Source organism: Myxine glutinosa, chromosome 5 (assembly GCF_964187855.1).
Source record: "Myxine glutinosa chromosome 5, kmMyxGlut1.1, whole genome shotgun sequence".
Classification (NCBI taxonomy): domain Eukaryota; kingdom Metazoa; phylum Chordata; class Myxini; order Myxiniformes; family Myxinidae; genus Myxine; species Myxine glutinosa.
The window spans coordinates 159,348,279-159,373,389 of NC_136265.1; the positions used below are offsets into that span (position 1 = coordinate 159,348,279).

Below are 25,111 nucleotides of genomic sequence, written 5' to 3' on the forward strand. Positions count from 1 at the left end.
CCGTTCACAAGCACGGACAGTATCCTCTGTCGGTGGGATAATATCTCCCAGTTGTGACACTTTCTGTTGGTGGTCTTTACCGTCCTGAAGTTTCCTCAAAGCTGTCTTCTTACCAATTCCACTGAAGGCACTCGTCGTGTCACTTCCTGTTAGTGCATGCAATGATGGGAGTGCTTTGCATACTTCTGGACCAATGGCCAAGACTATTTCGTGGATTTGTATGTGTCGTAACTTTTGCTTTATTCCAGTACGAAACCAAAGTTTTTGGCATCTCATTGTGGTGTACATGTGTATGCATATGACTGCAACATCAGTATCTGGTGATTGCCCGATCACCTGTGGGTGGTCATATCACGCATTGTGAGCATGTAGAAGAAGTCTGGTGTCTGCCTCTTCGTGGTCAGACTCCAGAGGTGAGAGTTTAGTCACATGCCCTCTTACGATCAGCTTGCACTCCTTTCTGTTCTTGAAGCCACCACCGAGGACCAGCTGATTGCCTGGTGCTATTTTTTCTGGTGCAGTTTGGCACCATCGATCACAGGAATGCACATTGTGTACTGCCTGGTAACATGCACGATGCCAAACAGTTTCCATAGTGTGCAACGTTTCAATAGAAGTCTCGAGACGTTGGTAGGTTTCATCACGTCTGTATTTTGCAGCTGATACAAACTTTGCAATTCCTTCATCACCTGCTTTCCTTAAATCTGAAGCTGTGCTTGTTTGGCAGATGATGCATTTTTTCCAATCGATTAGTTTCATGCGTTTTTGTGGTAGAAGTGGGAAAGATTCCTCTGCACTACTCTCGCTCGCCATGCTTCGGTTGCTATGTTCCTTGCTTCTTATTCAGACAACTGCAAAATACAAAGTGCAGTTTCAGGTTACAACAATAATATGATATTTCATCACATCAATACTATTTCAACGCATAGACAACTGTGTAAAATGTTTTGATAGCAAAATATTTGGAAATTTCGGGAATTCCTCGAATTAGGCGATATTATTTTTGCATAATTATATGAACAGCTATGACATGCGAAATATAAAACCATTTTATAACATACACATATAGATGTCTCATACTCATGAATGAAACTTTCACAACAAAATTGGATGTATCTTGCCTGTAGGGGCTAAGAGAAAAAATAAATAAATGAAATCCGTCAAAATCTCAGATTTACGCCTTGGACACCACCCCCCTCATCGAAAAGTGGCTGCCATTTATTGTTGCTGCCACAATTCAACTGTACATCAGGGCTGGATTTGTTCTATAGATGTTCCCCAATCACCTGGAAGTGACAAACCAACTGTGTAGTGGGTGTTGCACGAAACCATTTTGAGCAGATTCTGGCTCCTGAACTACAGCTGCAGGCTCTGTTGACTGACATTGACGGTAGGTAGCATATTCCTGGTGTCGACGAATTTCGCGGCCGTCGTGCAGGCGACTCATGTAGGACAATGGACCTGGCTACTCATTGACTTCTCCTGGTAACCACGTCACACCCGCGCTGAAGTTGCGGTCAAACACTGGATCGCAAATGTTGATACAGCGACTGTTGGATGACTTATGGTGCACCAACTTTTGAATAAGCTGGCTCTGATAGACGTTTGATGACACGTCCGGTTTGAGATTGTCAAGCGCCAATCTCAGGTGTCGTTTCATCAACAACTCAGACAGAGCTGCACCTGTTGTTGATTGTGGCGTGATGCGGAATAGGAGACAAGACAGCTTTCTCTCTAAGTTTCCCTCCTGAAGTGTCTGCAATCCAGATTTGATGATTCCTAACGAACGTTCGGCTAAGCCATTTGAAGCCTGGTGCTGTGGGCTGACAAACTTATATTTGATGCCGTTCCGATGTGTAAACTCGGCGAACTCAGAGCTGGAAAAACATGCACCATTGTCACTCATGATCATCCTGGGCAAGCCATGAGTGGCGGAACAGCATCTTATTTTTTTCAATGACGATGGTTGACGTAGTACCCCTGTATCACATGGGCATCAATCCATTTGGTGTGTGCGTCCGTGATGATCAGAATCATGCTGCCATTAATAGGCCCTGCATAATCGAGATGAATACGATGCCATTGTTCACTGGGCCATTCTCAGGGATGCAGTGGTGCTTTTGCAGATGTATTCCGTGTGCTCTGGCAGGGGTAACAATGTTTGATGTAACAATGTCGAACATGATGTTTGATGTCAGTTCAAAGGGATAACGAGTGACTTTAACATCTTCTTATAACCATCTCCTGAATGGTGATTCTCCACCACTTTATGTCTGAATTCTTTGGAAAGCTCCTTGGTCTTCATGTATGTCTTGTTGGTTACACCTTAAAACTCCTTCGATAAGTGGGGGAGCTTAATTTTAAAGTTAAACCACTGATTACATACAGGTGAAACCTATTACACTTATTTTGTAACCTTCAAACAAATAATTTGCTCCTGAAGTGATTTAGGGTTAAATAAGGCAAAGGGTTTGAATACTAATGTAACTGAGAATCATATGATTTTCTCTGATAATCGAACATATTCACATCTTATCTGTATTTGTTGGCTTTATCACTTTGGAGTAGTTTGTGAAGACTATATATTAAGTTTGATTTGAAGGCATCATTAAATAAACTCAGGTGACATTAAATATAAAAACTTTGGAGGGGGTGAATACTTTTGCAGGCCACTGTATATAATGGCATTGGTGGCTGGTAGGATAGTCGATAGGTGTGTACACTTGCTTATGTGCTGTCTTGGTATTTCACAGGCAGGGAACATCATCAATGTGCACACCATCCCTTGGCTGGGCATTAATCTGGGTGTCCCATGTGCTAGCATTGGTTGATAGATGTTAAAGATCCCACTTGTCATTCGTGAAGTGGCAATCTCGTCTGCACCCTGAACAAATAGCAAAATCCTGCCACCTTCAATCGCATGTCAGGCCCGGCCAGCCGGTTCGTGAAGGTCTTGGGCCAAAAACGTTTCCCAGCCAACCCCACAAGATGGTAGGAATAATTGGAGAGTGTTGAAGAATAAGAATAAGGATAAGAAGACGAACAATTTCATTGGCAAATGTAACAAAATTGAGAATCTGCCAAACAGGAGGAATTTCATTTGTCTCCTTCTTTATAGTTGCCTCATCAAACTAGCTAATATAGACACATATATACATACATATATATATATATGTATGTATATATGTGTATATATATATGTATATATATATATATATAATTATATATATATGTACATAATTATATATGTGTATATATATGTACATATATGTATACTTGTATATATATGTTGAGGGTCTGAATACTTATGTCAATGTGATATTTCAGTTTTTTCTTTTTAATAAATTTGCAAAACTTTCTAAAATCCTGTTTTCTCTTTGTCATTATGGGGTATTGAGTGTAGATTGATGAGGGAAAAAATGAATTTAAACGATTTCAGCATAAGGCTGCAACACAACAAAATGTGAAAAAAGTGAAGGGGTCTGAATACTTTCTGAATGCACTGTATATATAACATACACATATATAACATGATGCTTTCATGTTATATATGTGTCTTACCCTATATCTATCTATCTATATACAACACACACAACAGGCATTTTAAGGCCATTTTCCCTGCAAGAGCGGGGGTTAGCCTTGCGGTCCCCATGACAATGTTCTCCATTTTGCCCTATTTTCTGCATCTCCCCTTGTTAACCCCCTTGCCCGCATTTCTTCTTCGACCATCTTCAGCGAAGTCTTTCTCGGTCTTCCCTGTCCTCTACTTCCTTCTACATTCATTTCCATCACTCTTCTCAACCAGTCACTTTCATCCTTCCTCAACACATGACCAAACCATCTCAACCTGTTTCTTTTCACAGCATCCATCACAGGCTCTATTCCCATCATCTTTCACAATTCATCATTTGTCTTCCTCTCTCTCAACGATACTCCACACATCCACCGAACCATTCGCATTTCCACCCTTTCCAGCCTTCATTGCTGCTCTACGTTCATTACCCATGTCTCACTCCCATAAATCATAACACTTCTCACACATGCAGCATACACCTTTCCCTTCAGCTTCAACGACACTCCCCTCCTCGTCAGCACGCCACTCAGTTCCCGAAACTTCCTCCATGCACATCTCACTCGAGCAACCGTTGCCGAGTCTGATCCACCTTCTCCATTCAGCATGTCTCCTAGGTAACAAAATGTTTTCACACCTTCCAGCTTCACGCCATCTCCAAGATCCAACTCAACATTTCCTCCATCTGCAGGTCCCTCTGTGCACACCTTACACTTGAATGTAGCTGCCACACTGGTTAATGACCCTCTCAAACCACTACATTTTTGATGAACCCACTCAGCGCACATTGTACATTGAATGGAATTCACTCCGACACCCTTCCTGCACACAGCACACGGCCACTTCCCAGTTCTTTCCACCTCACCACATGCTTTACCACTTGCCATTACCTTCGTTTTTCCCATATTCACCTTCAGACCTTTTGTCTCCATACATTCCTTCCACTTGTTCATCTTCTCCTCCAGACCATCCATACTTTCTGCAATCAACACCAGATCATCTGCGTACAACAACTCCCACAGTAAACCCTCCTTTATGTTCTGAGCCAGCACCTCCATCACAGCTACAAATAGTAGTGGACTTAGTACCGACCCCTGATGCACTCCCACCTTCACCTCAAACTCACCACTGTTCCCGTCCTTCGTCCTTACAGCTGTGCGCGCTCTTTGGTACATTGCCATCACTACTCTGATCAACCATTCCTCCACTCCTAACTTCCTCAATGCCCATGTCACTACTTCACGTGGAACCCTTTCGAATGCTTTCTCCAGATCAACAAACCCAAGAAACAACTTCTTCCTCTTCTCCATATACTTCTCCTGCAACTGCCTCACAATAAAAAGCACGTCTGTCGTTCCTCTTCCTGACATAAATCCAAACTGCATTTCGTCAATCTTCACTTTCTTCCTTATCCTCCTCTCCAACACCCTTTTCCAATATTTTCATTCCATGCTCCAATAACTTTATCGCTCGATACGAGCCACAGTCCAGAGGGTCGCCTTTCCCCTTGTATAGAGGGACGAGGGTACCCAGTTCCCAATCCACTGGAATGCGGCCTTCTTTCACCACCAGATTGCAGATCTCTGTCATTCTCTTCATACATACATACATACACACATACATACACATATATATATATATATATATATATATATATATATACATATATATATATATATATATATATACATATATATATATATTGTTACGCAACTGTGATTAACACCACAGTTACGGATGACCGATTTGCGAGACTTTAACTCCCGAGGCGAAAACTCAATGGCGGATTCAAGTTCAACACAAAGTTAAACGCGCGGAATGGCGCACGCAGCAAAGCTCCGCAACCTTACCTATTAAAATCAAACACCCAGGAAAACTGCGTTCAGATATATATACAGAAAATAATATAAGGATTTATTATCGAATAGTAATACAGTGAAAAAGCCGCGCCGGTAAATCTAATAACTCTAAATCGGGACGTCCCCACACGACTGACAGCAAACACGATACGAGGGAGATTATGAATACAAAAATAACACGTCACGTCGTTCAAATGTACGCGGATGCGGCTTATCTGTCTTTTGGTTGTCTTGGTGGCGGCCGTTCACACCGCTCCTTTTGGCCCGATCGCACACCACCAGGTCCTTCGCTCCAAGCTCCACGAGGCCCCGCTCCAAGCACCACGCGTCCGACGCGTGGCCAGCAGCTTCACACGAGGACGATCTCCACAAGGCCCGTGCACCAATGGTTCAACGGAGGGCTCGACTTGCAACGAACTGCTGCGAACTGCCGCGTGCTCTGTGTGCTTGGTGTTCTAACGAACTCTCCACCAACTGCCTTCGGGGAGCTTTTCCACCAACTGTCTTCGGGGAGCTTTTTCCACCAACTGTGTCTCCGCGTCGACTGTGTGCTCCAACGAACTCCCTGTGTACTCTCTGGACTGCCACGAACTCAACTCAACTCAACTGCCTGAAATGGCGTCCGACCGTCGCATATATTGGTGGCCGATGACGTCACATTGGCGCACTCCTCAGCCAATCACAGCCTCCCAACTCGCCCAGGTCACGCCCTCTGCAGCATGCGACTCCTGACATCTCCCGTCCGTGACCCCCCCGCGGTCGTTTTGTAACACGTGCCAGCGAGGTTGGTAGGCCTTTTTGGTGCGAACGGCGGCGGCCAACCGCGGCGGTGTTTTTGGCCTGGTTTCCTGTCTATTTATTACGAAGTCAATGTCAGGGAAAGGGAATTATTTAATGTTGCGCTAAGGACCTAACTAATGTTTATGTGGTTTGCAGTGCCATAATGGACAAAGGTTTGACTACCAGGTGAGACTCACAGGGGCGTTACCTTTAATCCCTCACTATTTAACACTCGGACCTCCAGGTAGATCCACAATCATACATCTTACCCCGACAAACGCCTAAACATCAAGAACTTATTACATGTAGAGTCCCTGTCACGACAGCCGAATACCTACCTATTCAGATCTACCTAGCTCTAGATATTGCTCTACCAAATTCATAACACAGCCCCCCCCCCCTGGAACCGTAGCTCCTGCAAGGTTCCCCGCAGGCGCTACCATTCCAGCCTTAACACTTACTGTCACACACTTAATTAACCTATGAAATAAATCAGGAAGGGCTGTGGGAAGTGAGTCGAACTACCTACCTACACTTCCTTAACATGCTGAACCCCTTAACCAACATGCAAGTATGTACATTTTCTTCATTGTTCCTGTGGAGGGAGGAAACAACCAACACACAACACTAACTTAACCACAAAACTTAACCATCTTTCCAAACTCAAAACTCTAACCTTTGTACATACCCCGGTCTACAGACCGCGTCCCCCGGTGGATGCCACAAGACACAACCTTACCTGCGGGGCCATCCCCAATGCATCCCCCTAAATTTCCACGGCCCTGTCCAGATGTTACAGGTGAGTGACACGGCTCGGTGCATTTCGCCCACATTCATGCTACACAGACCCCTTAACCACTCATTCTCATTCCATAGGTCATCAAGGCATTTCAAAAATCAATAAGGTTCTTCTTCAATACACCCCCCTGCAGGACCATGGCATTGATGTCATTCACGTGTGTGTGCATTCCTCAACTAGGCAGCGGGGAGGTACCGCACAAAAAGATGGTGGGGGCGCATCAGGCTGTGGTGCCCGCAGTCCCAAAAACAAGTCAACCGACTTACAAGTTCATTGCCCCCCCCCCCTTTACCTCTTGGCCCCATGACAGCCCAACAGCCCCTTTCCGCCGTTACCTCGCCGGTGAGGGTCTCCACACACACCAGGCTCCTTTGCCTCCTGCTTTCGCGCAGCAACACGGGTCACCGGGGGACTTCCTCACCCCGCGGCGCCCAACCAGACCCTCCACCGACGAGCTCCAATTTCCAGTTACCACCGGCTGCCAGGGGTAATTGCCGCAGAGGGGGGCCCGCAGGCATCGCTCCTCAGAGCTTGCTCTGTACCTGCGGACACACACACCTTCCCCACCCACAAGACCCCAAAACACACTTCCTCCCCCGCTGCCATTCAATTCTCCACACAACTCAGCACAATTCAGTACAATTCATAGATGGTGTAAAAGGTGTTACAAGGCTTGCCATGGCCTGCCAATGTGAAATCCCATTCACAGTTCGAATCATTGAATCCTTACACATTTCCATTAGCACATTTCCAAAAAGCACAATTATCGCCCCTCATTATCTCCAATAATCATTACTCACTCTCCAGGTTCCACTCTCACGACCACATCAAAACACCTAACCACAACACAAAACATACGCCACCCACAAGACACTGTGGCTCCCATTCCATCCCCTCACCGGCCATGTCATCACTCGCTCTCACCTCCCAACTCCAAATTACATGTCCCCAATTTCCCAAAGCAAATCCTGAAGCCTGGGACAGTACTCCTCAAAACACTCACCTCAAGTGCAGGTAGTTGCAGGTTGGTCAGGTTCAAGAGCGTCATCCACCCTTCACAATCCCAAAATTTCACATTGGGCCTACCAAATACTTCCAAATTTCTCTTTTGTCCCCACTACACTGGCAGGTATGTGGATCCGCATCCAACGGTGATCATCGCTACACAACTACCTACAGCCACGTCAGCTCTGCACCTCTACCGTGCAAGGGTCACCGGGACAAGGTGAGCAGTCAAAACGCCAACATGGCCCATGAGCGTCCATAAGGGTGCGACCCACCATCCCTCCTTCGGCCCCCCTGCGAGGAACACAGCTGCAGCAGCCCCAGCTGGCCAATGTGGTGAGCACCTGCTGCCACAACACACACTACCGCACACACAACCTCGGCCCTGGGGGGCACGGTCGCAGTGCGTGGCATCCCTACAGCCACGTCCCCTGCACCTCCCCATCATCCCCCAGTCCGACTACAGAACTGCAGCCCCCCAGTGCTCACCCACACTTGACCACACCAAGGTCCAGTCAACAGCCATGCTCCACCAGGAGACTCACCCAGAAGACATGGTCCACACACCTCGGACATGCACAGCACCACGTTGACCCTCAGGCTACACAACTGCATCCCCAGGATCCCGCGTCCCAAATATCAGCACAGTTGCCCCCGCAACCAGTTGAAAGCTGTGTCTTGCTACCCTATTAATTTTATCACAGCCTCCAACACTTTGGTCTACACACCTGGATCAATAATGGCGTCACTGTACAGTGTCCACCATGGCATTTCAAAATCCACCCTTAAATTTCCATCTAACCCACAGATTACCCATGCTAAACATTTATCACATTTCACTAACCTCACCAAAGAAGGATGCTTTGCCATACACATGCCAGCCGAGCATGGCCCATATGCTCGGCTCGTTACACATCTCCCGATTCACATCCCCATGGCTCTCTTCCCAACCCGAGAGTCCATAAATCACAACGGAGCATCTGTGGAAGGTCACTCACACCATCACGTTCCACAGATGCCCCAATGGTTGTCCGGCAGGCTATCTCCATCCCTGTCCATTCGGTTTGACCCGCGTCCATAGACCAACACGGCATGGCAGGTCATCACATGCCAGTTGTCCCAAAGTCTCAGGGAGAGGGGGTCAGGTCGCATGCCCGGGTGATCACTACATCAGGCCCAAGCTGGCCATCTGCGGTGCCACCACCAAAGCGCGACCCACAACACCTCCCCCTAGTGGTCCTCAATAAATGCCATCCCAGGCTTGAGAAACCACCTCGGACCCCTCTGGAGGTCTTAACCCCCACCAGGGTCCGGTGACCCTGCCGGCCCGAGCCACCAGCTCGGACGGCGCCCCGACAGACAAGGGACGCCACACTCCACCAGACCCCCCGTGGGACCCAGGTCGTACCTCGACACCCAAGGCTGGACCCCACGTCCAAATCTCGCCATCACAGCCCCCCAGCTGGCTGGCATACCCAAAGTTTGAAAGGGGCAACTTTTGCCCGAGGCCATCACCCATGACCTCTCCATGTCCAAATCCCGCAGCCCGGGGACCAATCCCCACCATGGCTGCTCCAAATCAATTTCCCATTGTAATTTTATTTTAAATTTTCTTTTACCAATTTTCATTCCCACTGCCAAACCGCAGCTGCAGGGAACAACCTCTACCACCGGTTGTTCTGCCCCTCCCTGCAGTTGATCCAAATTCCCTACAGGGACCAAATCTCCAGAAGCTCTATCTCCCGATTCTCCAAGATCCAAATCCAGCCCGGAGCCAACACACTCCCCCAACTGGTTGTCCAATTTTGGAGCCTCTGTTTCCAAATAGCAGTGTACAGTGAGCGTCCCCTCGGTCATTCCAACCACCTCCTCGGACCAACTCACCTCATCACCCAGGCTCCTTTGGGCCTGAACAAGCTCTACCTCCATGGGACTGTCACAGGTCTCCAGCCGCTGGATCAAATCATCCTCATTACAAATCATTCCTGGCCCCGCCAGGCTTTGATCAATATCCCCAATAAATACCCGGTCCGGCTCTATCGCATGGACCCCCAAAAACTCTACCCCCTCTTGCTCCGCACCACCGCCCTGGTGCTGCACAATTCCAAATTCATCCCCCGGTTGGGGTGTTGTGACATCCACACGGTCCCGATAAACAACCAGGCCAGAATGTGGGAAACATTCCTCATTACAACTCTCACATTCCAAATTTCCTTCCCCGCTCACCTGTGGACACTCCACGTTTACCTGCAGGCATTCCCCATCTACCTGTACACATTCCCCATCCACCTGTGGACATTCCCCATCCACCTGTGCACCTGCGGTCTCCCCATCATCCCCCATTTTGTTTGCCAGCCCATCAATTTTTATACTCCATTTCCGCCATTCCCTCCCCTGCGACTCCATTATATTTTCCAACCCATCAATTTGTTCCTTCAAGCGATCACTCATTCCCTTCATTCCTTCCCTACATTCCTTACTCATTTTATTTTCCAGCCCGTCAATTTTTCGAAGCAATTGACCCAACATCTGGTCGGTTGTCGGGGCCGTTCCTACTGCTCCCGACTCCCCGGTGGGGGAGGGGGATAAGTTGGTGCTCGGGACGAGGGAGGTTCCAAGGCTCACCTCTGCATCTAATTCCCCTATTTCCGGCTCACTCCCGACGCTGACGGAGGCCTCGCTGCGTACTTCCATCTCATCAATTTCCGACATCCGCTTTCCGGAAGATTGTTTCCCGCGCGCGTATTTATTTTAATAATTCCTGAAACAATTTAAATTTGATGAAGACGCGATATCGCGCTCCGTTTGCCCGATTGATTATTAAATTTCTCCGCCTCAACTATAACAATTCTGCGTTCGAACGTCGGGCGCAATGTACGCCCGACCGTGTCGATGTCGCCCCGCGGACAAAAAAATTTGTCCGACCGTGTCGATGTCTCGCCGCGGACAAAAAATTTGTCCGACGGGTTCAAATCCTACACTCCTGACACCACTTGTTACGCAACTGTGATTAACACCACAGTTACGGATGACCGATTTGCGAGACTTTAACTCCCGAGGCGAAAACTCAATGGCGGATTCAAGTTCAACACAAAGTTAAACGCGCGGAATGGCGCACGCAGCAAAGCTCCGCAACCTTACCTATTAAAATCAAACACCCAGGAAAACTGCGTTCAGATATATATACAGAAAATAATATAAGGATTTATTATCGAATAGTAATACAGTGAAAAAGCCGCGCCGGTAAATCTAATAACTCTAAATCGGGACGTCCCCACACGACTGACAGCAAACACGATACGAGGGAGATTATGAATACAAAAATAACACGTCACGTCGTTCAAATGTACGCGGATGCGGCTTATCTGTCTTTTGGTTGTCTTGGTGGCGGCCGTCCACACCGCTCCTTTTGGCCCGATCGCACACCACCAGGTCCTTCGCTCCAAGCTCCACGAGGCCCCGCTCCAAGCACCACGCGTCCGACGCGTGGCCAGCAGCTTCACACGAGGACGATCTCCACAAGGCCCGTGCACCAATGGTTCAACGGAGGGCTCGACTTGCAACGAACTGCTGCGAACTGCCGCGTGCTCTGTGTGCTTGGTGTTCTAACGAACTCTCCACCAACTGCCTTCGGGGAGCTTTTCCACCAACTGTCTTCGGGGAGCTTTTTCCACCAACTGTGTCTCCGCGTCGACTGTGTGCTCCAACGAACTCCCTGTGTACTCTCTGGACTGCCACGAACTCAACTCAACTCAACTGCCTGAAATGGCGTCCGACCGTCGCATATATTGGTGGCCGATGACGTCACATTGGCGCACTCCTCAGCCAATCACAGCCTCCCAACTCGCCCAGGTCACGCCCTCTGCGGCATGCGACTCCTGACATCTCCCGTGCGTGACCCCCCCCGCGGTCGTTTTGTAACACGTGCCAGCGAGGTTGGTAGGCCTTTTTGGTGCGAACGGCGGCGGCCAACCGCGGCGGTGTTTTTGGCCTGGTTTCCTGTCTATTTATTACGAAGTCAATGTCAGGGAAAGGGAATTATTTAATGTTGCGCTAAGGACCTAACTAATGTTTATGTGGTTTGCAGTGCCATAATGGACAAAGGTTTGACTACCAGGTGAGACTCACAGGGGCGTTACCTTTAATCCCTCACTATTTAACACTCGGACCTCCAGGTAGATCCACAATCATACATCTTACCCCGACAAACGCCTAAACATCAAGAACTTATTACATGTAGAGTCCCTGTCACGACAGCCGAATACCTACCTATTCAGATCTACCTAGCTCTAGATATTGCTCTACCAAATTCATAACAATATATACATATATATATATATATATATATATATATATATATATATATATATATATATATATATATATATACATATATATATATATACATACATATATATATATATATGAATGAAATTAGTATTATAAAACGAGGTTTTTGTACCTTGCACTTGACATCGTATTGAAAACTAGAACGGCACTCGGTAGAGAGCATACCTCCACCAGGCTGGAAAATTTACAGTTTGTATCCCACTGATAGGCCGGATCTGTATCCGGACGTTCACCAAAATCTAATCGTCTTGTTCTTGTCACCTACCCAACTCCTCTACCTAGTTTTGTCATAACTCGTCCACATTTTTTGAGATACCATGCAATATATACTTTTTGGCCCTATCTCTCAATGGTGAAGAAGAAGACGTCTCCTTTTTTTTTTCTTCAGATAAAAAGGGCTGTCGAAGCAGTTTCTCGGCTATTGAGCAGAATCCCGGACAGGTCGCCACTCTGACGCAGGATACCCGAATGACTCATTCTTTCCAGACTCATTCTTTCCAGACTCATTTTGCCGACTTCAGAAGGATGACAGGCTGAGTCAACCCACCTGGTGTTAATTCAACAGAATGGCAGGGGCTTGAACAAGCCAGCCACATTAACAGTTAAGCCAACACTAGGCTTCTCAATAGTGACGAATCGCTAAATTATTTTAAAAAGTCTTGTTTCCGTTTTCGGATCTTCACCAAAATTGAATCAATTCGCCCTTGTCACACACCAAACCTGTCCACCAAGTTTTATCCGAATCCATCAATAACGTTTTGAGATATCCTGCTCGCAGATAAACGGACAGGCAGATACAGTTGAAAACATAACGTACGTCCACCTTCAGTGGCGGAGGTATATATCGGTTTATGTGGATTAAAATAACAACTGAAAAACCAACAAAGAAAACAAACATGAATGAAGTAATTTTTGGTTTTACAAGTCGAGAACATTGTTGTGAGAAAACAAGCTGGAACTAGAACGACACTCATTAGAGCGCATACTCCCGCCGTGGGTCACGCTGGAATAGTAGGCCTACGATTTCACAAAAGTTTGAGGGAGTAGTTCAGTGACAACACAAGACAGACACTGCACAGATATATATTTAGAATATATAGAAGATAATGTTTAAAAAAACAAGGCAATTTCACTTACATTTTCGGATTCAGCGTTCAATTCTATATAAGTTATTGTATTTTGAGGCATGTGCGACTTCAAATAAAATTGTAAGCCAGGAGAAACGTTCGTTTCATTCCTTAGGGATACAACATGTAAAACTGGCCCAAACGTCAAAACAAAACTCGCTCATTTTAAGTCGTACAAGCTAATGCGACCACTCATTCTTCTGGGAAGAATCCCGTGCACATGCTGGTCACACTTATAACTCACCTAAGTCTTTATAAGTTCATCAAATACTGACACCGCGATTACCATTCGCTGAGGTAAATGTTGATATCTCTTCTGAGGTAAAAAAAAAACAAAAAACAGTTTTAAAGCATTATACGTATGAAACGATGCATTTTATGAAACGGGGAAACCTAATACACACTTTGGTGGTTTTAAAATGACAGAATATGTCTTTATTAGAAAAAAATAAAAAGAACCTTGAAGACGACGCTGCTAACTAAATATACACCGCTCTAACGTATAACCACGAGTTTAAACTACATTTACAACAAATATGAAAACTATTTTCATATCGCAATGTTAAATATAGAATATATAGAAGATAATGTTAAAAAAAAAATGAGCCCTGTCTTCCAATGGTAAACAATCCTTCAAAAAATTCCTGGATCCGGAATAATATCCTGAGCTTCACCAAAAACTAATCAATTCTTCCTTATCCCAAGGGCAATCATCCCACTAACTTTCATCCAAATCCGTTCAGAACTTCTCCAGATATCTTGTTCACAAACACATGAACACACACACGCACACACACACACGGACACGATCGAATGCATTACTCCCTGGCGGGAGTAACAACGCCTGATTTTGTAGCTACTGCCAAAGCTGTTGAGCTGTGCACACAAAGCAAAAGGATTTTTTTGTGATTATAGAGAAAAATAACAATAATGGTGGCCCGAGTGGGGGGGGGGGCAAGAGAGGGGAGGGGGAGGGAAAGAGGGGGGAAGCATACTATTGACAGAGCTTCGGAATGTTAACAAGAAGTTGGGGAAACGTTGCAATGCTCGAAATAATCTTTGCATTATCGAGTATAACATATGGGATATTATAACTGAAGGAGCAAGATGCTGTAATGAAGTATAATTGTAGCAATTTTGTATGAGTCAAATTTGGGAACACCCATTAAAATTCACCTCATGTAATGAGTTGTCCTTTTGAGCTCCCTCCTTCCAATATAAATGTATGAAGAACATTCAAGAATCTCAGAACGGGTCACGACGGGATAATGGTTGGCACACTAAAGCTGTGGTTTGGCCTATGCCCATATGCCATTAGTTGCATGAATCTTGCATTGTTTAAAAAATTTGCCACATCATACAGTAATGGATCTTTGTAAAACTGAACATCGAGGAGTCATCAAATTTTTATGCAAAGAATTTGCCAACTCCAAACAACTCCAAACAGCTGTGTATGGTTAAGGTGTGTCCTTGAAGATGACGGGTCAGGACAGCTGCGGAGGTTACCGACCCACTGACTGGCCCAACTGGAGGCATTAGTGATGAACGATCACTGTGTGAAGGCCACCAAAATATCCACAAAACTTGGAATTTCTCAAGGCAGTGTTTTTCCATGAGCACTCACCCATTATCTAAGTCTCAGTAAGATGGGTCCTCAGAATCTCAGCATGCACGATCAAAAATAATTGCTTGAATCATGTCATGAGCTTATCTGAGAGTTCAACACAGATCCATCTGACTTTATTGTTCATCAGGTAACTCCTGATGAAATGTGGCTTTACCACTGGGGTCATGAGACAAAATTGCAATCCATGCCATAAAAGCACATGACGTCAACACCACCCAAGTCATTTCACACCCAACCCTCATCTGGCAAGATCATTACCTCATTTTTCTAGGATGCCAAATGAATCATGCTGATTGACTAGACAGCTCACACAACTACAATCACAGGGAAATATTTTGGAAGTATCATGCAAAAATTGTAACAGTCCATCAAGGACAAATGCCAAATGATGTTCACTAAACGTGTGCTCCCATGGCCATGCCCGTTTTAATGCTTGTGGTGCACAGTCCCGTTGTGACTGGCTCCGAGCAACAGGATCATGATCTCCCCCTCATCTTCTGCAGCGCAGACCTGGCACCCAGTGTCTACTATCTGTGTCTGCATTTTAATTCCTCGTCATTTTATTTGTATTTCAATTCCTCCGGATGCAGTTTCACCTCCAATGACAAAGAACGGACTGAAGTAGCCAAGATGTAGCTGTCTGTAAAGTTTTACTTTACTGGCATAGACACTTGGAAGATGAAGGAAGCAAGTGCATTAAGGTCAAGCGACACTGTATTGAAATACAAATAAAGTGAGGACACATATTGGTGAATGTTGAGCATCTCTTTCCTACAAGCTTTTTGAGCAGCTCTTGTATAATTTTTTTTTTTAGAGAATAAAAGTTGACATTTTACTCGGTACTACTCGAGTAAAACAGATATGATGGTACCCGTAAACTGTGTTCTTGGACTGTGTTGTGATACGTATATCCCATAAAGGACAAAACTCATATTTTTTTCTTTATTTTTTATCTTTTCAGATTTGCTTTTCATCTGAACTCCAAACTCGCCTTTTCAACTGAGCATCTCGGCAATCAGCCTGTTGGAATAACAACATGGCCACAGAATGTGCGAGGGACGGCACACCACCAAGGACTCCACGAAACCCTCGTTCAGAAACGTACTTCATCCCACTCAGGGATATGCGGGAAGACGGCGTCACAGGAAATGGGAGACATTCCGAAAAGGTGGACGACTCGAACTTCAGTGTGGGTGAAAGCGAGAGTGTAAAGAATGGCATCCCGTACCCAGCACTCGCTCCTCGAGCCTTCTTCTGTTTGCACCAAACGACGCCACCAAGAAGTTGGTGTCTCCGGTTGGTGTGTAACCCATATCCTTTGCTGTGCTTTGGTAGTGCCCTATCTCTTTGGATTTGAACAGATAAAATGGAGGGCGGGATGTGGGTGGCATCGCTACAAAAGTGAGTAAATTATACATATTTTATGACTGCATTCCATTTTCAAGACGAATGTTGTTTGTACAGGATAAAAAAACCTCTTTGTAATCTCTTGAGTCATGCATCTTTCTGAAATGGCTACATAATACATTCCCTCTGAGTTTATTTTTGTGGCGGTCACTTTGTATGCCAAAGCTTTTCGGCAAAATGTCGCGACAGAATCAAATCAATAGAGTGCGTCGGAATACATATTTCATCCAACGATACTGTCATACTTGGTGAATAAGAGTTGAAATGTGCAATATTATTTGGGTTGACCATTTGTTTGGAAGTAAACACTTTGTTGACTGTAATTCACTACCTAGTTGCCGGTTCATCCCATGTGCCTTCTTAACCAGTCAACTGATGAAAACCTGCTGCTTTCTTGCCTCTCCCTCATGGACGTTTCTACCGTGATGTTATATCGAGTTAACGTTATGAATATCAGTTCTCTTCTGCTTTGTCTGTTGAACGTGTGTGCTTCTGTACCTTGTGGTCTGAGGATTAAAACTTAGAAGCACCAAGCATGTGAGGGAAGGTCGAAACGTTTGGCCTCTAACTATGAAGGAATGGATGTGTGTTCATAAATCCTGACACCGATGTTAGTTACTTAGTTCTTTTCTTTGTCATTTCCAGCCAGTGTCACACATCTTTCCTAGAGGTTTGCGAATTCCATGATACCATTAGAATAGGGGTCATGTTTTTGACTCTGAAACCTTTTGAAGAGGGATAAACATTTTAAAGCCTCCTTCCATCTGTCATATCTGTCATACCAGATCATCCATCTGTCATACCAGATCTAGGAAGGTTTTAAAATGCCGTGTCACAAATCGAGACTGATTTCGGATTGGTCCTGATTCACGACGTGGATCTTTCATTTTCAGGCTGGCCAATTCTGGTTAATTTCTATCACACTCACCTCAGTAAGAGAGCGTAACTATCATGTTGAGAATTGGGAGATATACAAGCTTCCTTGTAACCATATATCACCTTATGCATCTTTCAACCTCAAGTGCAAAGGATGAGGTTGTAAACCCGATTAATACTGCCTTATTTTAGGAAAGAATGGATTCTTTTATATTTGTGGTTAGCCTCACTCTTTGACACAGATAAAAGTAGAAAACTTGCACTAGCGATGGACACGAAAACACACGATCAGTTAGGTTGATAGCAGCAGTTCTTTGCTGGGCCCTGAAATACTATTTAATACACCATCTTGCTTCACCAGACATATAATAAACAATCGCATTGTAAAAATTAATACTATACGAGTATAATAGCAAATACTTCCACTACCATCTCCCTTCGTTCGTTCGTCACGTTGAAAACAAAAGTTTGATAATATGAGGAAAGGGAGACATGAACAATTCCTTCAACTTGTACTACACTTTGGTAACAATACCTTCAGACAGACAAATATTCGGACAAAAATTACAGACAAAAACAGATAACAGAGACAATTGGATTTCTCCCGGTGTAACAAATTAATACACGACTACACGTATACATATGCTTTTATTTACCTTATTGGAATTGATTCCTCCCGGTTTTACTGTGTGTGTATTCGCAATAACAGTGGCTAACTAGAACGGCACTCGGTAGAGCGCATACCTTCGCCAGGCTGAACAGTTTATGTTTTGTATCCCATTGATAGGTCGGATCTGGATTCGGACATGAACCAAAATCTAATCGGCTTGTTCTTATCACATACCCAACTCATCCACCTAGTTTTGTCATAATATGGCCATAACTTTTTGAAATATCATGCTATATATTGTTTTTGGTCCTATCACTCAAAGGTGATGAATCACTTGAAAATTTAAAAATTATCCTATCGTGATCCAGATACGGATTTTGATCTTCACCAAAATTAAATCAATTGGCCTTGTCAAACACACACACACACAACCTGTCCACCAAGTTTAGTCAGAATCCGTCCATAACCTTTTGATATACCGCTCACAGACGGAAACAGATAGACAGGGGCGAAAACAACCTCCGCCCACCTTGGTGGCGGAGATAAAGATAACACCCATTCTTTAAGGCAAACTTGCATTTTTACCGATATTCAATAATAACAATAAAATCAATTAATTGGCCTTGTAATTGGCTGAGTGACTGATTCAATGGCTGCTTAATCTCAGAAGCTCTCCAAGCTGGGTCCATGAGGTTCATCATTGAGATTTTAAGACTTTAATGTACTCAGAGATAGAGGTATTGGTGGGAAGGTGTTTTTGAGGGGTAACCAGTAAGGGCAAAGGAGAGAAAGGGCACTTTTAAGAGAGTGGTCATTGGGGGTGACAGTGAATTGAGGGGGTTGGGGTAGGGATCAAATATGGCAGCTGTTGTACCACATACCAAACAACACCGAATGGTGACTGTTAAACTTTGTAATGTAACACAAGCGTAAGTACTTTTATACAAACTACACTTTTCTTTTGTATTTGATGCCAAGTTCCTGGCTTGGCTCCAAAATGTTTTTCAACAGATCAATACAGAAGTCAAATGCAATGGCATGTGTGATTCCATTTATGATGTTACGCCATTACTATTGTCTGCTCGCACTCATGGTTTTTTTGTGATGTCATGAGGATGAAAGAAGAGCAAAAGAGTACAGAGTCATCAAAACATGTGAATGCTCTTTTCTTCCATCATAGGGTTGACGTCCGAAACGGCAGCTTCTCCTTGCTTCCCACAGCGGTTATCGTCCCTCGATCAATGTTCCGTTTATTCCATCCATTGTGCTTTAATAATAGTTTGTCAAATGACAGGAGTCTTTCCTTCTCATCTCATTCTACTACCAGCTCCCCTTGTTCGTTCTTCATGTTGAAAACAAAAGTTTGATTGTACTTTCCTTTCCACGTCGTTGGCTCTGTAGGGCTATGGTGACAAACATAATGCAACTGACTTCCTGTGTAGCTACATTCAAATGTAAGGTGTGCATTGAGGGAGCCGCAGATGGAGGAAATGTTGAGTTGGATCTTGGAGGTGGCGTGAAGCTGGAAGGTGTGAAAACATTTTGTTACCGAGGAGACATGCTGAATGGAGAAGGTGGATCAGACACGGAAACGGTTGCTCGAGTGAGATGTGCATGGAAGAAGTTTCGGGAACTGAGTGGCGTGCTGACGAGGAGGGGAGTGTCGTGGAAGCTGAAGGGAAAGGTGTATGCTGCATGTGTGAGAAGTGTTATGATTTATAGGAGCGAGACATGGGTAATGAACGTAGAGCAGCAACGAAGGTTGGAAAGGGTGGAAATGCGAATGGTTCCATGGATGTGCGGAGTATCGTTGAGAGAGAGGAAGACAAATGATGAATTGCGAAAGATAATGGGAATAGAGCCTTTGATGGATGCTGTGAAGAGAAACAGGTTGAGATGGTTTGGTCATGTGTTGAGGAAGGATGAAAGTGACTGGTTGAGAAGAGTGATGGAAATGAATGTAGAAGGAAGTAGAGGACGGGGAAGACCGAGAAAGACTTGGCTAAAGATGGTCGAAGAAGAAATGCGGGCAAGGGGGTTAACAAGGGGAGATGCAGAAAATAGGGCAAAATGGAGAACATTGTCATGGGGCCCGCAAGGCTAACCCCCGCTCTTGCAGGGAAAATGGCCTTAAAATGCCTGTTGTTGTTGTTTGTTGTATTCCCTGCAACGCAAAGTCAGCACAGTCGCTAGTTTTCCAGTGGTATTGGCTTTTTGTTTGTTTGCAGTGTCTGCGTCAGGATTCAGGTTCCATCAAATACATGTTATAGAAAACTTTTATCGGAACAAACTTTTCATGATATTTTCTCTCGACATTGTTGATTCAGATTTTAATGCCAAGGCAATCTAAAATCTAATCTGAGTGTTTCGTTTTCTGAATAATTTGGTGCAATCAGTTGTCATAATCACTTCGAGAAAGTGGCTTTTTAACCTTGACCTTTCAGAAATAAGAGCCTAAACTTTGTTGCCTCCATTACTCCCAGAATCAACATTACGGCTGGATCCAGGTTGGTAATCTTTCAACAGTGTGCAGCAGCCACATAACAGGCCTCTGCCTTGAAAATATTCCTTGATTATATTGTGAGAGGATTATGGACCTGTACTGCCGGTATGTTGGCGAATACATCGGCCTGTCATGTGCTCTATATTCGTTCTTTTGACGCTTGCATCATGTTGTCGTGGGAGAACCGTGGAGAAATCTCGCAAAGGCTACCCATGAGGGATGTTATACCGTGTTAGCTCTTGTAGTGCAAAAACTGCTCTTGGTTTGTTGGCAAATGCGATGAGAGAAATTTCTGTCACACTGCTTTGGAACGTCAAATTTGGTGGAAGGCTGCCGCACTGAATCTGTGGGCTGAGCGGTTGACATTGAATCTCTGTTTGGTTCTGCAGCACATTGCCTGTCATTTACACTCCACATCATGGGTCAGCAAATAAGGGCATGAAAGTTTGATTTCTGGCTGTCTTGACTCACTGCAAATTATTTCCGACACTTCCAACCTACTATCCGCTTTTCTTCTAACCACGAATTGCTGATGGAATGTGGGAAGCTTCTTAGCAGCTGGCAGCTCGGTGACAAACTTTGCACTCTGTTCAGTGCTGCTGGCCCCGCCAGTACTTGTACAGAAATGCAGAGCAGCCGTTTTGTCTTCACCTGCTCCTGCTTGGAAATGAATGTCCTTAATAATCCAGAGGATGCTTAAATGCCAGATTTCATCATGAGGTTTGAGAAGGCTAGTGGAAATGTACTGAGAGAGGGTTGCATCATGGATATGTATGACATGAAGCATAGTCGGGCTTTGCCGATTTGTTTGTAAGAAAGAAAATACCGCTGACATGGCTTGACAGATATTATTCTTTGCTCTAAGGGGACATATATATATATTTTAATTAAAAGTGTGCATCACAAACCGGCACCACTTCGTTGCACATGCAACCTGCCCAACCAGGAATGCAGAGCGTCGTGTGAACGTCCAAGCCAGGTAATAGCCGATTATCAAAACCGCAACAATGAAACCTGGTTTATCCGAGGCACTGACGGATTTATCTATCCTGCAGTCATTTTTGTCGGGCGTTTCTAACAAAGCATTTGGTGTTAGTCCCAAGCCGATATATTTGGTTGGCCAGCTCTGAGTATTCCTCCGTGGGCTCTTAGGGCACAATTGACAGCCACAAAGATGTGTGCGGTTTTTGCCAAGCTGAGTGGTGCACAGTCGAAGGAACCGCATTGCCATGTTTTACTGCCGCATGTTTCAGCCTATAAGGTTTCTGCTGCATTTGATTACGTGCAGCTTCTACAGCCTTTTGTAATTTCAAAAGCGACGCCCTTGCAGTTTTTTAAGCAAGCAAAGTGAGTCCTTGCTGTCAAAGACTTTGGCATGTGTAATTGCATCGAGACCTGCAATGAGTCCTTGTTTAAAAGGGCTTTGAATCCATTGCCTGGTTCATCCAACTTATTTATTCCTGTATGCTGATTGTGTTTCTTTGTTCAAAGGATGTCTTATAGATTTTTTTTTTCTCCAGCATTGTGAGACATGTGTAGAATGCTACTTGGTAACCATGTGCTTCAAGATATTATTTCTTTATTTGGGGATTTGTTTATTTATTTGTTGCTCCCTTATGGCTTAAAAGCAAAGCCACTTCTGTTTGGATAACTTTGCTACTCCTTGTTAGCATTTAATTTATTACTCACCTGGATAGACCGTTATTGATGAGCCATCTGAAATGCCATGATTATCATAATTATCAGAGACATTCCTGTGAATTCCACAGAGGTGCAAAATTTCTCCAAAATCTGACACTCTCACTCTGTCTCTCCAAATACATTGTCTGGCAGACATATGCGTTTATGGTTTTTTTAAAGGAAATTTCCATCGGCAGGCCAGATTTCAGCTTTTTACGACACCTGGAAGGTACTGAACATTAATATCAGTCAGTCAGTCAGTGGATAGAAAGAGCTTTGTTTAAATACATCTCTCTCTCTATATATATACTAGCGGGGTCACCCGTGGGAATCCCACGGGCATGGACGTGTGTGACATTTCGACATATTGAGTTAGATGCTGCACCTTGTGAGAAACCACCGGTGAAACCACCTGTTCTCACCCAGATTTGGTGCCCCGCCCACCGCGTGACGTGGCCTCCTTGGAGCCTCACGCGATCGGGAGGCGATTCGGCACGTGATTGGTGGAGAGTCGAGAGCGCGGTCGCCATCTTGTGCAACGGACGCGGCTCGAAGGCTCCGAGTGGGAAATCTCAAAAGGGCTTTCCTTGAATCCTCACGACAGCCGAGTTGGGCTGGTCGATTACAGTTCGGTATTTTACGAGTAACTCCGGAAGAGAACGAGTGATTCCCGGATCTCGTAGATTGGAACCGCGAGTGATTGCCTGCTTCGTGTTGGAGCTGCTGGCCGACCGTTCCTGCCGGCCTTGTGCGGTGAATTCCATCCTGTTACCCTCCGAGTCCCGGAGATCGTCGATTGGAGCCGCGAGTGATCTTACCTGCGTCCTGTTTGGAGCGTCTGTTGCCGACAGTTCCTGCAGGCTTTGTGCAGTTTATTCCATTTTGTTACCTTTCATGGTTTTGTGATCGAGCCAATAAAGCATCGTGCCTTACCCCTAGAAGGCCGATTAAAACACAATTGTGTTTATTGAGTTCTCTCTGTCCACTCCGTGGACTACTTGAAGCCCGGACATTAACGTCCGTATTCCGTGCTGGGAACCATTTCACAGCCGGGATCGCGACAACCTGCACATTCAGTTATATAAAATGGTTACTGGTAATTGATCACATCCACAAATGATGTAATCCACACAATTTATGTACTTTACATAACGTTAATAGGAATACATGCCCGTGTAGCTGGGAAATACAGTTTGTTTGAAATAAATCACAAATATCAGAAGAAAGTTTTTTTAATTTAGAACTATTCTCAGAGTTAAACATCACCGTAATATTATGCGTCTCCATCTCCACACACACACACACACACACACACACACACACACACACACACACACACACACACACACACACACACACACACACACACACAAAAACAGACACACACACACACGTACAGACACATATACACACAAACACACACACACAGACATGTATATACACATACAACAACAACATGCATTTTAAGGCCATTTTCCCTGCTAGAGCGGGGGTTAGCCTACATACACATACACACACATATATACACACACACACATATTCACGCGCACACACACACACACACATGTACACACGTACACACACGTACACATGACCCACATGTATATATCCCACATCCCACATGTATATACATGTTTAAAGTGTACGTGCCCTTCCCCCCTCCCCCGCCCGGCAACGCTGGGTACTTCTGCTGGTAACGAATAAAATAAAAACGAAGAAATAGGTGGAATTGGCTGAAATTCGCTCGGTGAATTCACGCGGTGTATTCGGTTCGGCTCGGTTCACTCGGTTTAAAGAAAAAGCGATAATGTCGACATGTTGCTGTCTGTGTCATGTTGGGCGGTGTATGATACTCGTTGGCTGTTGGGCGGTGTTGTGCGGTGATATGGTGTATTTTAAAAAATATATCTCTGCATTTTCCCGCGTTGGTGACACCGAGTCGTTCTTCATCGATCGTCTCATTCATTTTGGAAATGGAAGTTTCCACGCAACGCATGAATTGTCACGATCCTCAAGAGGAATTTGTCTCGTAATCATCAAATGATAAATGGCAAGTAAATTATATTGTGGAAAATTAAAGATTTCAAATAAACCTATTTAAAGTGTATGCGCACATAACTAATAAAAAAAACGAAGAAATATCTCTCGGTAATTTCCTGAAACATATTTTACTTCCGGCTAATATGTTGAATGAAATAAAAACGAAGAAATATATGTCGGCATCATTGTTGACGTTTTTGTGACGACTATCATCAAACGAAATAGTAATATATCATAACGGAAAAGCAAAAGCGAATTTTTAATATATATCGACACATTGCCGGCGGTGTCATGTTGGGCGGTGTATGATACACCATGACGCGATTTTAAAAAATATATCTCTGCATTTTCCCGCGTGTGTGGATTGTTCTCAATTATTGCTGACACCGAGTCTAAAAGTAAAACCATCGATAAAAATGAAATCATATGGTGAGTTAGATTGGAGATAAAGGCGTGAGAGAGACTCAATGGCCTTGAAGTTACAGGCCTTTGAGAATTCATTTCGTTCTATAAACGGCAACTTTCATCGGATTTTCTTCCCGTTTTTTTTCAACCGAGTCTAAAACTATGTTAGCGACTGTGAAAAATGAAATGATTTATCGAATTTGATTTGAAATAAAACTGGGGGAGAGCAAGACACCACGGGCCTACAAAACAGGACTCAAAGCTATGCGAGTTAATAAAATGGTGGATATTTGTTTATAGCCACTCCCAGAATGGGTGGAGCTATGGGTGGAGCTACTCTGCAAACCGAGTAAGCCACACCCCGGACAGACACCCAACAGATAGACAGACAGACAGACAGACAGAATCATCTACGGCTATTATAATATAGATATATATATATATATATATATATATATATATATATATATAT

At 44.5% G+C, this 25,111-nt stretch overlaps 1 protein-coding gene across 1 annotated transcript in view; it reads left to right on the forward strand.

The window, feature by feature from the left end:
* Positions 1 to 25,111, forward strand: part of LOC137426869 (voltage-dependent T-type calcium channel subunit alpha-1G) — a 313,379-nt gene that overhangs the window by 25,719 nt on the left and 262,549 nt on the right. Inside the window, exon 2 of the mRNA XM_078778945.1 lies at positions 16,080 to 16,428. Coding sequence (XP_078635071.1) covers positions 16,155 to 16,428 — 274 coding nt within the window. The 5' untranslated portion in view covers positions 16,080 to 16,154. The remainder of the gene's footprint in view (positions 1 to 16,079; positions 16,429 to 25,111) is intronic.